This window comes from Eupeodes corollae, chromosome 2, assembly GCF_945859685.1.
Source record: "Eupeodes corollae chromosome 2, idEupCoro1.1, whole genome shotgun sequence".
NCBI lineage: Eukaryota > Metazoa > Arthropoda > Insecta > Diptera > Syrphidae > Eupeodes > Eupeodes corollae.
The window spans coordinates 157,907,358-157,918,867 of record NC_079148.1 but is presented as its reverse complement, the minus strand read 5'-3'; the positions used below and the strand labels follow the sequence as shown (position 1 = coordinate 157,918,867).

The following is an 11,510-nucleotide window of genomic DNA, read 5'->3' as shown; positions in this document are numbered from 1 at the left end:
TAAATTTAGCAAATTTATTGAGATTTAATTTATTTAACTTCAGATTCTAGAAAAGAATTCAAACCAAATTCATTGTGTATGCAAACTTAAAAATAAAATAAAAAATAGACAAAATTTGGTCTTATGTTTTTCTTGTACGAACAATAATTTGTTTGCTTCTGAAAGGTCATTAAGATCAAGGCCATGTCTTTTTGAATAACCTCATCTCATATCTTCTTCTTCGTTTGGTCAAGGTGATCTGGTATTTTAAGTTCATGCTACCAAAATTACACATAATGGTGATCGATGTATGTTTTAAATTTAGCTAATTGAATTATTATTTTTTTCTTGCTTTAAATTTTATTTCATCACGTTGGTAAAATTAATTTCTGTTTTGAATCTGTTAGCTAGAATCTGAACGCGCCTATCTTTTCGAAAACAAAAATATGTCAGACCAGAGTTTGGACAGCTCTTAAGATAAAGTAGAAATCCATATCAGTTGTTCTTGTTATGTGTTGATTTTTGTTTTGTTTGTAGATTTATTTTTATTCCACGTTTTAAGTTATTTTCTTTATTTGAACGTACAAATATTTTAAAACAAATAAATCAGAAATGCTTAAGTTTGCTTTTACTTTTCTTTTGGTGATTATTCCAATAATTTTAGTGAAAACAGATTCAACAAATACAACTGATACATGGAATGGCAATTGGTTCCCCAGGAATCCATTAAAACAAACAACAGAGAAAATTGATCTCAAGGGATTATTTGGTGCAACGAAATCAGAAACAAATATCAACGATTCATGGACTGGCAATTGGTTCCCCAGGAATCCATTAAAACAAACAACAGAGAAAATTGATCTCAAGGAATTATTTGGTGCAAAGAAATCAGAAACAAATATCAACGATTCATGGGAGGGAAATTGGTTCCCACATAATCCAAACGCAAAAGTAAACAACATTCAGAGCGGCAATTATGTTCAATCGGACTGCGATGACGGAGAGGTAAAGTTCATTTGTTGATTGTTGTTATTTCTCTTTTTTTTAATTTTTGTATTTTTAAGAAAAATATCGATATTGATTTCGATCCCGAAAACAAACAACATAACTACAAATATCTCTGCTTGAATCTCAGGAAAAAGTATGAGCCAAACTATGCCACGTCTCCCATCCAGCGAGAAACCATTATTCCACCAGCTTATAAGGTTAATTAAATTAATATCTTTTATTGATTTGCATTTAAAATTGTTTATTTTCAACCAGGCTCCTGTTTATTGCCAGAACGAGACGATTGAATATGAAGAGCGACTACCTACGTAGTAAGAACTGAATATTTTATATGACTCATGTGGGTTGAACACAATTTAAAGCTATGCCTTTTTTATAGTGGTGCTCATCGGCAACTCTATCCGCAATACGGAGAGTATAAGTTTCTTCCCATACAAAGATGGATGCATAACCTTCGATACGGTGCTGTTGTTATGCTTTATCACCCTTGTGCCAATCAAATGCAAATTGAAAAGCTTAGAGGCACACTGAACGCTTGCCTTTACCGCCACATTATTACTCCATCTACAATGCTTTTACCTGAACGTCCATTAGCACTTCTTGCATGGGGCAAAAGCCTAGAGATGTCGGTTGTGGATGTGCGCACTGTTGTTGATTTTATTACCAGCAGTGCCAAAAAAGGGCAGGATAAAGGGGAACCAGATTTTGGGAAATACGATCGAGGTTTAATTGCTGAAGCAAAACTTGTCACGGATGAAACTGATTCTGAAATATGTGCGAATATAAACTTATAAGAATTCCATATCGTAGCTTAAGGTCTTTTTTTAATTTTTATTTATTGAGCTAAAGTCTTTACTTTAGTTAGTCCTTATTAAATGTTGTTGCTTTAATTTAATATATTTATTGGTGGATGGCGGTGTTTACCAAAAAATGTAACTGTAAACTAAATTTTAATGAACGAAACGTACTGAATCTACAAACCAATGGGGATGCAAAAGAAGGACCTTGCCTTCCTAGAATCTACACTATATTTTTTTTAATTTACATTTTATCAAAATCTAGACCTAGTTCAAAATTCAAATTGTTTTTAATGTGCCTTTGACCCCGAAAAATGTTCTGAAAATACAATTTCTATGTGATAAGAAAATTATATTTAAAAAAAAAACAATTATTAAAAGAAAACTGTTGTAAAATTAAAAAAAAAAAAATAGAAAAACATGCATTATGATTAGACCTACAAATTTCTTCAAATGTTTGCATGGACTATTTATAATAAGAAGCCCTCTTTAAAAAAAATAAGAAAATTATAAAAACAAATAAAATTCATTCAATAAATACACAGAATGTTTAAACATGAAAATATATTAAGTTTTAATGAATTCATAGGAAGTTAAAGGCTTACCACTGTTGTTTCATGAAGTTTAATTTTGCTTCAAAAACTTACCTTTACTTTTAAAGCACTGTTTTACACTTATTTTATACACATCTTATGTCCAACAATAAACACAATTCTTCAATAATTAACTAATTTTTAAGGGATTGGTACAGAAAAGTATGACACAGGATTGAGTGCAGTTTGATTGCATATTTTTCTAGGGGTATCTTCATCAAGTTTTTCTTTTGTTTTAATGTGAACTTTAATCTATAAACTTACATGCAATTTAAAAAAAAAAAACGGAAAAGAATTAAAATCACAATTCATTAATAAGTAAAAAACACTTTCGACGCATTTCTTCCTAACAAGGATCATTTTTAGATAAAAAATCAAATACTTGTATCTTTGGTTTTGGAGCTGCCAAAATTAAATTAAAACGGTACATTTCGAACTGTTTGTTTTCTTCCTTTTTGCAATTGGTATAATTTTGGTAAAAAAATGGCGGTTGGCAGTGACAGTTTTATTTAAACAATACAAACAAAGATCAGGGTAACCTTTACCACGATTTATTTGTTCTTTTGAATGCAAGATAAATTATTATTATTATTAAGATTTATCAACAAGCAATTCAAATTACAAGCTAATATAAAATTTAACAGGCCTAGCTGCAGAGCCTTATTATTATTTAAATTATTTATAAATGATTCTTCAAAAGTAGGTTCTCCAATTTACTCTTTCAAAATTGAAAGGTGTTTAAATTTGTAATTGAATTTAATTTTGAGATACAATTATCATCTTTTGAAACTGATAAAAAAGTTAGTTAGTTTAAAACTATTCAAAATGTGAAATTAACTTAGCTGATATATATGTTTTATTGCTTCCATAATGACATGTATGCATATCTTTTTGTATTGAAAGAGCAATCACATATAAAATTGTAGTAGGCATATTTCAAACCGATTAACTGAATTACTGATAGGGTATACATAGAAAATCTACATGGGTGAATTAAATTGGAATTGTTTTTATGTCATTGGGCGCATTCATAAAGGTAGTGGCTACGTAGTCAAAATTCAACTAGCTTTGTGAATGCGAAATTGCACCACAAAGCTAGTCAATCCGGAACTGTCATATTAATGGAAAATACAAATATATAAAATAGTCAAGTTAGTTAGACTTATAGAAACATTTGTGTTTTCAGAACTTTAAATAATTTGTTTTCTTTTTAAATTCAATAAAACCAAATAGAAGATAAAATATGATTGATTTATATTTGTATTTAAATTCCATTTCATTTTGAATTCTTGTATCCTTACCGAGCAGCTGATTGTGAAACATCAAAACGAGTGTGCACTAACTTTGTAGCCGAAATTTTTACACTACGTCGGAGGGGAAATTTTAACTACTTTTGTAGTTAGATTTAGCCAATCAGAATCCCTTGACTACGTAGCCACTAGCTTTGTAAATGCAGCCATTGTGCTACTGTAACGCGATGTATTGTAGAGCTGTCAAAATTTCATCTAAACTTTTTTGACAAAGAGAAATGAAACCAATTTTAAACTTCTCTGTATGAGGATCACATCTTTTTAGTTGAACTAGATAATGTTTATCTAACGTATGATAAACACTTTTTCTCGGTACTTATGCCTATTCTTTCACAACATCCAATATATACCTACATTTTTTGACAGTTTCTTTAGAAAGCCATTTTCTCGAAACTAAAAAAATATTTTCTTACAATATTAATTATTGTTAAGGCAAGTTTATTCACTTACCTCACTTAAGGGTGAATTTGCTTTAAAAACCAGATCTGCATATTTGGTCTTAAGTCAAAAATAAATCAATTTACTTTGCCTAATGGAATTAAAAAACAAATATTTTACCCATAGAAATTTCTATTCCATTACTGACAGTTTTTCTTTTTAATGCGAGACATTGGGCAGGTTCAGACAACATAACGGACTTCATTTGCAGTCAACTTTATTCTTTGAACGTAAAAAACTAGTTAGTTTTTTAAGTGTCATAAATTTCAAATGCAGAACTTTACTTCACAAACTTCTATTTCAAGTTTATAGTTCAAAAACTACCAACATCATTATTGTCTACAGAACACTCCTCAGGCAAGCTACAAGTCCATCACGATTTGTATTTTGTATTGTAAAGAAATATAAGTTATTCCTTTTCCAAATTTACAAGGAAGCTTTTTACAGAAAGCATTAAATGATGTTGTGCAGAAAATAAATAAATCATAGAGTAATAAAGTTCAGTTTTCGGTTGAATGACTTGGCTTAATAGTTAGGGAGATTTTTCTTGACTTACTGGAAGGCCTTAATTGGATGGCAATTTTTTGGCAGCTGGCCATTCAGATACTAGAAACGTGCATTACTTTCAAGTCCCTTATGTCGACTGTAGCTGCCCATTGACCGATCAAATGTAGTGCCCATAGTCTAACTAATATATGTTGAAAACTAAATATCAGACCATTTATTATTTCAATACTGTCTTGTACCTAATTTCTATCTTATGGTTACACCACTCTAAGTTAAATAAGGTTAAAATTAGTTTTCTAAAATAAAGTTTACAATATTACAGAAATAACATTCTTAACATATTTAAATCAATTTGGAAAATTTCAAAAATTAAACAAATGAAGTACTCCAAAGTTTTTGACAAGCCGGACAATTGGAAGATTTTATCAAATACTTGCGAATGCACTCCGCATGGAATTTAGTTTCACATTCGTTGCATGATGGGTCCTGCGTCCAAAAAAGAAAAAATAATATTATTGACGTATTAAAAAAATTCTAGGTCGTACTTACCCAGAGAACAATTTTTTTACAAAGTGAACATTCCTTCACGTCATCTGGGAAAGCACTCAATAGTAAACTCTCGAATTCAACAATCATCCGTGGACCCAAATACAAAGTATTATCTAATTCATAGAAGTACCCTACATTTTTCCAGTTCTGCAGCAAATCTTCGGCACGATTTTTGGCCAAAGGTTTATCTGTTAGTCGAGTTGATAGATTGATTGCCTCCATATCTGATATTCCATAGTTCTCCGCACAGGCGATGGTCGTCAGAAGAAGTCGAAAGTAATTGCGATCTTGTTCGGAGAGATGGCTTAGAAAACGAGTTACTTTCGTGTTCACAGCACGGAAAACTATGAATTCTTCCTTCGATAATGGGTACTTCACGCATGATATATCGTGATCGAAACGATTCAGATCTTCATTGATGTCTTTTATGAAGTTTTTAAAGTGCGAGTCTTCAGGCAAATCAACCTCATCTGAAAAACAAGAACGTATTGAGTCTATCTACAATTTTTAGAGCCCCATGTTTTCTACATACATTTTGAGCATATTGGTCTCAGAATATCAATGGCATTAGCTTTGCTTAGACTACCGAACGCAGCACAGGCTTGTATAAAATGTTGTTTTACTTCGTGGGCCATTTTTATTACAAATTATTTAAAAAAACTGAACGTTAAACAAACAAAAAGAACCGAGCATCCCAAACAAATTGTACGCAATAAAAAATATTAAACAATCCAGTTACCTTTCAATTTTGACGTTTTCTGTTTCATTTTCTGATTGGTCTAAATTATAGAGTGCTTTAGTTTTGTTTGTCCCTTAATGCACTATTCCATGTTTGGTTACTTAAAACTTTTAACAGCGAATCATTTAACCGGTGCTGAAATTGTTTTCTCATCGTATAGGTTAAAATTCTTTCTTTATGGTTACTTAAATATTTTTTTCAGTTGGTTTTTCGAATTACAAATCAAAAAGTATAAAAGTGAGATGCAAGAAACTTATGTTAGAGAAATGGCAGTGTCTATCTATATTTATTTTTTTAAATATATATATATTTTTTTTTTTTATAAAATTTATATATGTAAATCATTCACAATAATATAAAACTAACAGCCACACAAACACAGGATTTAGATTTTCGCATGTAAATGACAGACAAATTAAGACATCGAAAGTTGATTGTTATTGTAAAGTTGCCTATAGGTCGTCAGTTCTCTAGCTATTGTCGATTACCTATATTGAAAATAGAAAGCGACATTTATCAAATTACAAGTCCTTTGATTGAGTTACAAAGTGTTTTTTTTTGACATTTGACATTAATATGGTGGAAGTATCATAATTGACTTCATTCGCTACCCCTACTGACTGGATTCTGTAATAGGCATGAATATGAACACACTTATTATACAACAACACTTGTCATTTTTTAGTCTGTCACTTTTTAACTTTTTGTGAGTGCAAAATTTATTTTGATTTTGTTGTAGGGAGGAGTTTTTTAGCAATAAAAATGAATAACTTTGAAAATTCCGTACAATTTGGTGATAAACTGGAAAAGGTACTTCCTAAAACAAAATTGAATTCTTTAACATTCAAACCCATTTTAAGGAAACCGCAAATCTTTCCCTGCTCAAAGAACGAGTTAAAAAATACAATGAGCTGACTGCTTCGATGTCAACTATCCTTACAACTTTTGAACAAAGATTAGGAAAGCTGGAGCAAACCGTGCTGCCTGTTTACAACACCACCGAGCACCTTCAAAAACGGCAACAGAGTATGTACTTAAGTCAGATTTTAAACTGGAGATATAGTAGACTCTAACCTCTTACAAATGTTTTCCAGATTTAGATGCAACGCTGCAGTGTCTTGATATAGTCTTATCGCACTATGAGGTTTCTCAATTGGTTTGTAATCTCATCCATCAAGGGCCGACCGAAGGTAGCATCGGGGTCTTCCTTGAAGCACTCAACAAACTACGTGATGCAATTGACTATTTCAAGAACCATAACTCACAAAGTGTTGAATTGGAAAACGTTAGCAGCTTATTCAACACTGGTTGCGAAAGTCTCTGCAATCACTATAGAATGCTGCTAAAAAAGCATAGTTATGTCTTGAAACCAGTGGATTTACTTGATTTGATTTATATAGAGGATGATTCTTCCAATGAAGATTATATTTCTCTAAAGCAACTCTCACAAAGTACACGCGATGAGTTGACTACAATATCGCTGTGGCTGGATCAGAATTTGCGTAGAGAATTCACAGTCATCTATGCATCGGAAAGAAGTGAAATTATTTATAGGTCGCTGCAGAACCTCAAAGATCATCAGAAGAGTGGAAGTTGGGGTAATGAACCTTTGGTAAGATTATATAAAAGATCGAAGCTATAAGCGAATAACATTTTTAGAGAAACATTTATATAACATTTAAACATATTTTCGATAGAGAACGCGTCACAGCAGTCGTGTTGAACCTAAAAAAACTACATCAGCTCGCTTGCAACAAATGTAATCTAATCCATTATTTAAATTTATAAAACCTACTTACTTTTCTTTAAAAAAATGTTGGCAGCTTTGAAAAGAAGGCAAATAAGCTCTATCTACGGGCTACTCAAACAATCGAGCAATCAACTGGATTTTCTATTAAGAAAACTGTATCACATTCCGATCATCTTTCATCTGAGGATTATTTGGATGGAGATCAGGAGTTGGACAAGTATATTGTGTTGCTATTAGGTCTGCAGCGTTTACTCGTCTGGGAGAGAAATCTGATGAACGATATAATTCCATCATCAAAACACACTGAAGTTTTTTCGAGGCTAGCTCAAAACTCAATTGAATTGGTGGTAAAGGATGCTGAGGTATAGTTTGGATTGGTTTAAAAATGTAAAGGTGCCCCAATGGAATACAAATCATTTTTTAACAGGCTATTACTGGGAGAATACTTCGTTGTATTTCACGCAAAGAGTGGACCTCTGCCTTGGGAATATTTTCCGCTCTGAAGCGAGTTATTTTACTGCAACCAGATATAGAACGTACTTGTGATCCACATCAAAAGGATCAACTGACAAAAGTTCTTAATCGACTTCAGCAAACAGTAAGGGCAAATATTACATATATTTCGCAAAGTTTATATAACGTTAAAATGTTTAGGGTTCGAAAGCACTTGAACACTTCTTAGAGGTGGTTAAAGGTGAATCTGGTACAAATTTAGTCGGAATGAGTTCGAGCACACTTGGGTATTCAACAGTTCCTAAAGATGCTACTGTACATGAGCTTACATCAAATACCATTTGGTTTGTTGAGCACCTTTTTGAACACTACGATGTTATAGGGGAGATTCTGCAGCATGATGTTCTCTATTCAACTCAGCTAGATACGATTTTAATGAAGAAATCTCTCATGCCAGAAGACAAGAACAAGGCCCTACTCGCTATTTATATAAGTACATACTCGCCTTATTATTTTTCTTATTTTATTATTTATGAAATTGTTTTAAAGAAAAAGCATTAGCGGAACTTAATTTAACTATTATGAGCAAATGTGAGCAATACAGCGATCAGGCAACCAAACATTTATTCCGCCTGAACAACATCCATTACATCCTGAAATCCCTGCAGAGATCGAATCTTATTGATTTAGTTACATTGGCTGAACAGGAATGTGAAAGAAGTTACAACGATATGATTCGTGAGCTGAAGTACTCGTATCAGAAAACTTGGTCTAGAATGTTGGGCGGTATTTCATCAATGGACGAATTACCAAAACCAGTACATGGCAAAATTAAAGACAAAGACAGAGCCATCTTAAAGGAAAGATTTTCCGTAAGTATTACATTTTATTCAAAAAAAAAAATTCTAACTCCTTTTGAGATTTTCTTTAAGACATTCAACAAAGATTTCGAGGAGGCGTGCAAAATACAAAGAGGTATATCTATACCGGATGTAATATTGAGGGAGGGAATAAAACGTGATAATGCTGAACATATTTTACCCAAATACAACAAGTTTTATGAAATGTAAGTATCCTTTAAAAATATATCTAGTTTTTCTTTTTAAAAAAAATAAAATCGCATATAATTATAATTTCAGGTATGTTTCGGTTCAGTTTAGTAAGAATCCTGAGAAATACATCAAATATAGGCCACATGAAGTCAACGCAATGCTTAGTAAACTATTTGATGACTCTGCTTAGAATAATCAAATAAAATAAACACTGCCGTGTATTTTAAAAAGACCCCAATTCCAACTGTTATTTTAATTAATCTTTATTTGGTCATACATGTATGCTTATATTATTGATGATATGAAACACATAATAATATTAATAAATATAAATTCAATTTTAATATATATAGTTTAAGTTATGTTTGTGTATATTTTATTACACCCATTTATTAATAGTATTATAAATATTATTTGATATTTCACAAATAAAATATAACCGTGCGTCGCTACGTTACAAAAATAAAACGAACCACAGATATTTGAATTGTTTTCCAGTCGAAATAACTATATTTATTTACACTAATCATTTTTATTTAACTTACATACTTACTTGGTAGAAATTTTAATAAAGATAATTGGTCGAAGGAGCTTCTGGTCTTCCGCAAGCTCCAAAGTGCTTAATTTTAACAGGAGCTGCTGTTTGTCGACAGTTTTCTATACTTAGAAAACATTCATTTGAATAGGTCATACCATCAGTACCACAAACAGGTTCGAACTCCTTGGGACATATTTTGGCACATCCTTTGAACTGGAATGATGAGAGACAACGTTTTATTGGCACAACGAAAACATGTTTGCCACAATTTTCCTTGCGCATATGGCACTCTGATTTGTAGAATTTGTTGTCGGATCCACACACAAAGTTGGGGGGTTGAGCATCGCAGTCTGAATCGCAATGCTCGGTAAGAGGGCAGTTCTTAAGGGAAACCGGTACCACGCGTAAATGACAGGTTCTTCGTTTGAATTCACACATCGACGGGAACGTATTGCCATCTGAGCCGCAAATGGGACCGCTTTCAACGTCTTCGTAAGTGCAACGCTCGCCGCAGTCCTTAGAAGATGTTTTCAAATCAGTACATTGACCGATGTGAGCCAATTGAACACCACGTCTGGATTAGAAACAGTAAGTAGTAGCAGTGATTTTCCTTAAATTGGTCATAATTTTTTAAACTTACAGACAAGTTGCATGTGCAAGTTCACATTCGTTATTATAAGTCTTAGCATCAGTTCCACAAAGTTTGTCGTTTTGTTTGGAAGAGAAAATCGATCCATACAAATTGTTAAAATCTTTGCAGGGTGGTAGTTGTTTGCAGCGATTGAAACGGTTTTTACATTTGTCCATGCTAATTTTTTGGATTGCCTTCCTTTGGGGTCTAAAATTTAAAATCCAAAATTCAAAAATAAAAATTATTACAAATCAATATCAACCCACTCACCCACAATTTAACATCTTGAGTTCACAAAGTGAGGAATATATACTTCCATCACTTCCACACACATATTGAGAAGGTGACTCAGTTTTTGGACACTCGGTGGGACAGTTGTCTATTTGATTACCATTACGTTCCTGTGACATACAAAATGAAAGCGGCACTTCGAAAATGTGTTTGCCACAGTTTGATGACCGCATTTTGCAAGGGCTAGCATAAAGACGACCATCCGAACCACAGGTTGGCCTGGCTACACGCCAACACGATTCACGGCACATTCTAGTTGACTGGCAGTGTTTGCGAGACGTTTTTACCACACCTTGGCCGCAGGTGTGAAGTTTCATTTCACAAGTCGAATTGTACACATTTCCATCAGAAGCACAAACTGGGCCATCCTTTGGAGCACTCTTGCAATCAACTGGACACGATTCACGAACAGCACTTGTGTTGCTGCAAGGGCCCACATGTGCAATAGACACAGCAGCTATCCCAACTCGACATGCTTGAACTCTTAACATACACCTTAAAGAAAAATATTTGCATAAAATATTATTAAAAATCATATATTTATCATTTATTTGAATCTACATCAAAATGATGAAGGTATTTAAAAGTTAAATAGAATTCTTTCTCCAAAACCTTTTAATTTTCGAGTGCTAAATCTTTTTAATTACATTTGAACTGCAAAATAAACTCTTAAATTCAAATTATAAGCCAATAAAGAAAATCATACATTAATAAGTTATCTTTCCAAAATCTCTTAACAAGAAATGAAATATTCAAATAGTAAAGGTAAAGGTAACTATTGTTGTGCTGAAACCATTGAAAGCTACAACTGTGCACCAATTAAATTCCTCGGCCACGAAATTTAATTATGAGTTTATGGCTGTAAGGGAAAAGGC

At 32.5% G+C, this 11,510-nt stretch overlaps 4 protein-coding genes across 5 annotated transcripts in view; 2 read left to right on the top strand and 2 right to left on the bottom strand.

Moving 5' to 3' along the window:
- The first annotated feature begins 460 nt into the window (after positions 1 to 460).
- On the top strand, positions 461 to 2,498 carry LOC129947791 (uncharacterized). The gene is made up of 4 exons (XM_056058488.1): positions 461 to 984; positions 1,044 to 1,184; positions 1,243 to 1,298; positions 1,367 to 2,498. Exons 1-4 carry the CDS (start codon positions 592 to 594, stop codon positions 1,779 to 1,781), a joined length of 1,005 nt encoding a protein of 334 aa, XP_055914463.1. The 5' UTR covers positions 461 to 591; the 3' UTR covers positions 1,782 to 2,498.
- A 2,321-nt stretch (positions 2,499 to 4,819) lies between these two features.
- LOC129948039 (non-structural maintenance of chromosomes element 1 homolog) lies at positions 4,820 to 5,910 on the bottom strand. Its single transcript, XM_056058850.1, has 3 exons — positions 5,714 to 5,910; positions 5,182 to 5,651; positions 4,820 to 5,118 (listed from the first exon to the last, which is right to left on the bottom strand). The coding sequence occupies exons 1-3, from the start codon at positions 5,814 to 5,816 to the stop codon at positions 5,002 to 5,004; spliced, it is 690 nt and encodes a 229-aa protein (XP_055914825.1). The 5' UTR covers positions 5,817 to 5,910; the 3' UTR covers positions 4,820 to 5,001.
- Positions 5,911 to 6,618: 708 nt separating this feature from the next.
- Positions 6,619 to 9,519, top strand: LOC129948514 (exocyst complex component 7). The gene is made up of 10 exons (XM_056059546.1): positions 6,619 to 6,730; positions 6,781 to 6,946; positions 7,015 to 7,532; positions 7,618 to 7,679; positions 7,744 to 8,032; positions 8,098 to 8,268; positions 8,325 to 8,616; positions 8,673 to 8,995; positions 9,056 to 9,189; positions 9,263 to 9,519. The coding sequence occupies exons 1-10, from the start codon at positions 6,683 to 6,685 to the stop codon at positions 9,363 to 9,365; spliced, it is 2,106 nt and encodes a 701-aa protein (XP_055915521.1). The 5' UTR covers positions 6,619 to 6,682; the 3' UTR covers positions 9,366 to 9,519.
- Positions 9,520 to 9,560: 41 nt separating this feature from the next.
- LOC129948515 (serine protease inhibitor dipetalogastin) overlaps positions 9,561 to 11,510 on the bottom strand; it is a 41,925-nt gene continuing 39,975 nt past the window's right edge. For both annotated transcript variants that reach the window (XM_056059548.1, XM_056059547.1), the window contains 3 exons: positions 10,615 to 11,130; positions 10,354 to 10,551; positions 9,561 to 10,287 (listed from right to left, as the gene is read on the bottom strand). In XM_056059548.1, coding sequence (XP_055915523.1) covers positions 9,741 to 10,287; positions 10,354 to 10,551; positions 10,615 to 11,130 — 1,261 coding nt within the window. In that variant the 3' untranslated portion in view covers positions 9,561 to 9,740. The remainder of the gene's footprint in view (positions 10,288 to 10,353; positions 10,552 to 10,614; positions 11,131 to 11,510) is intronic.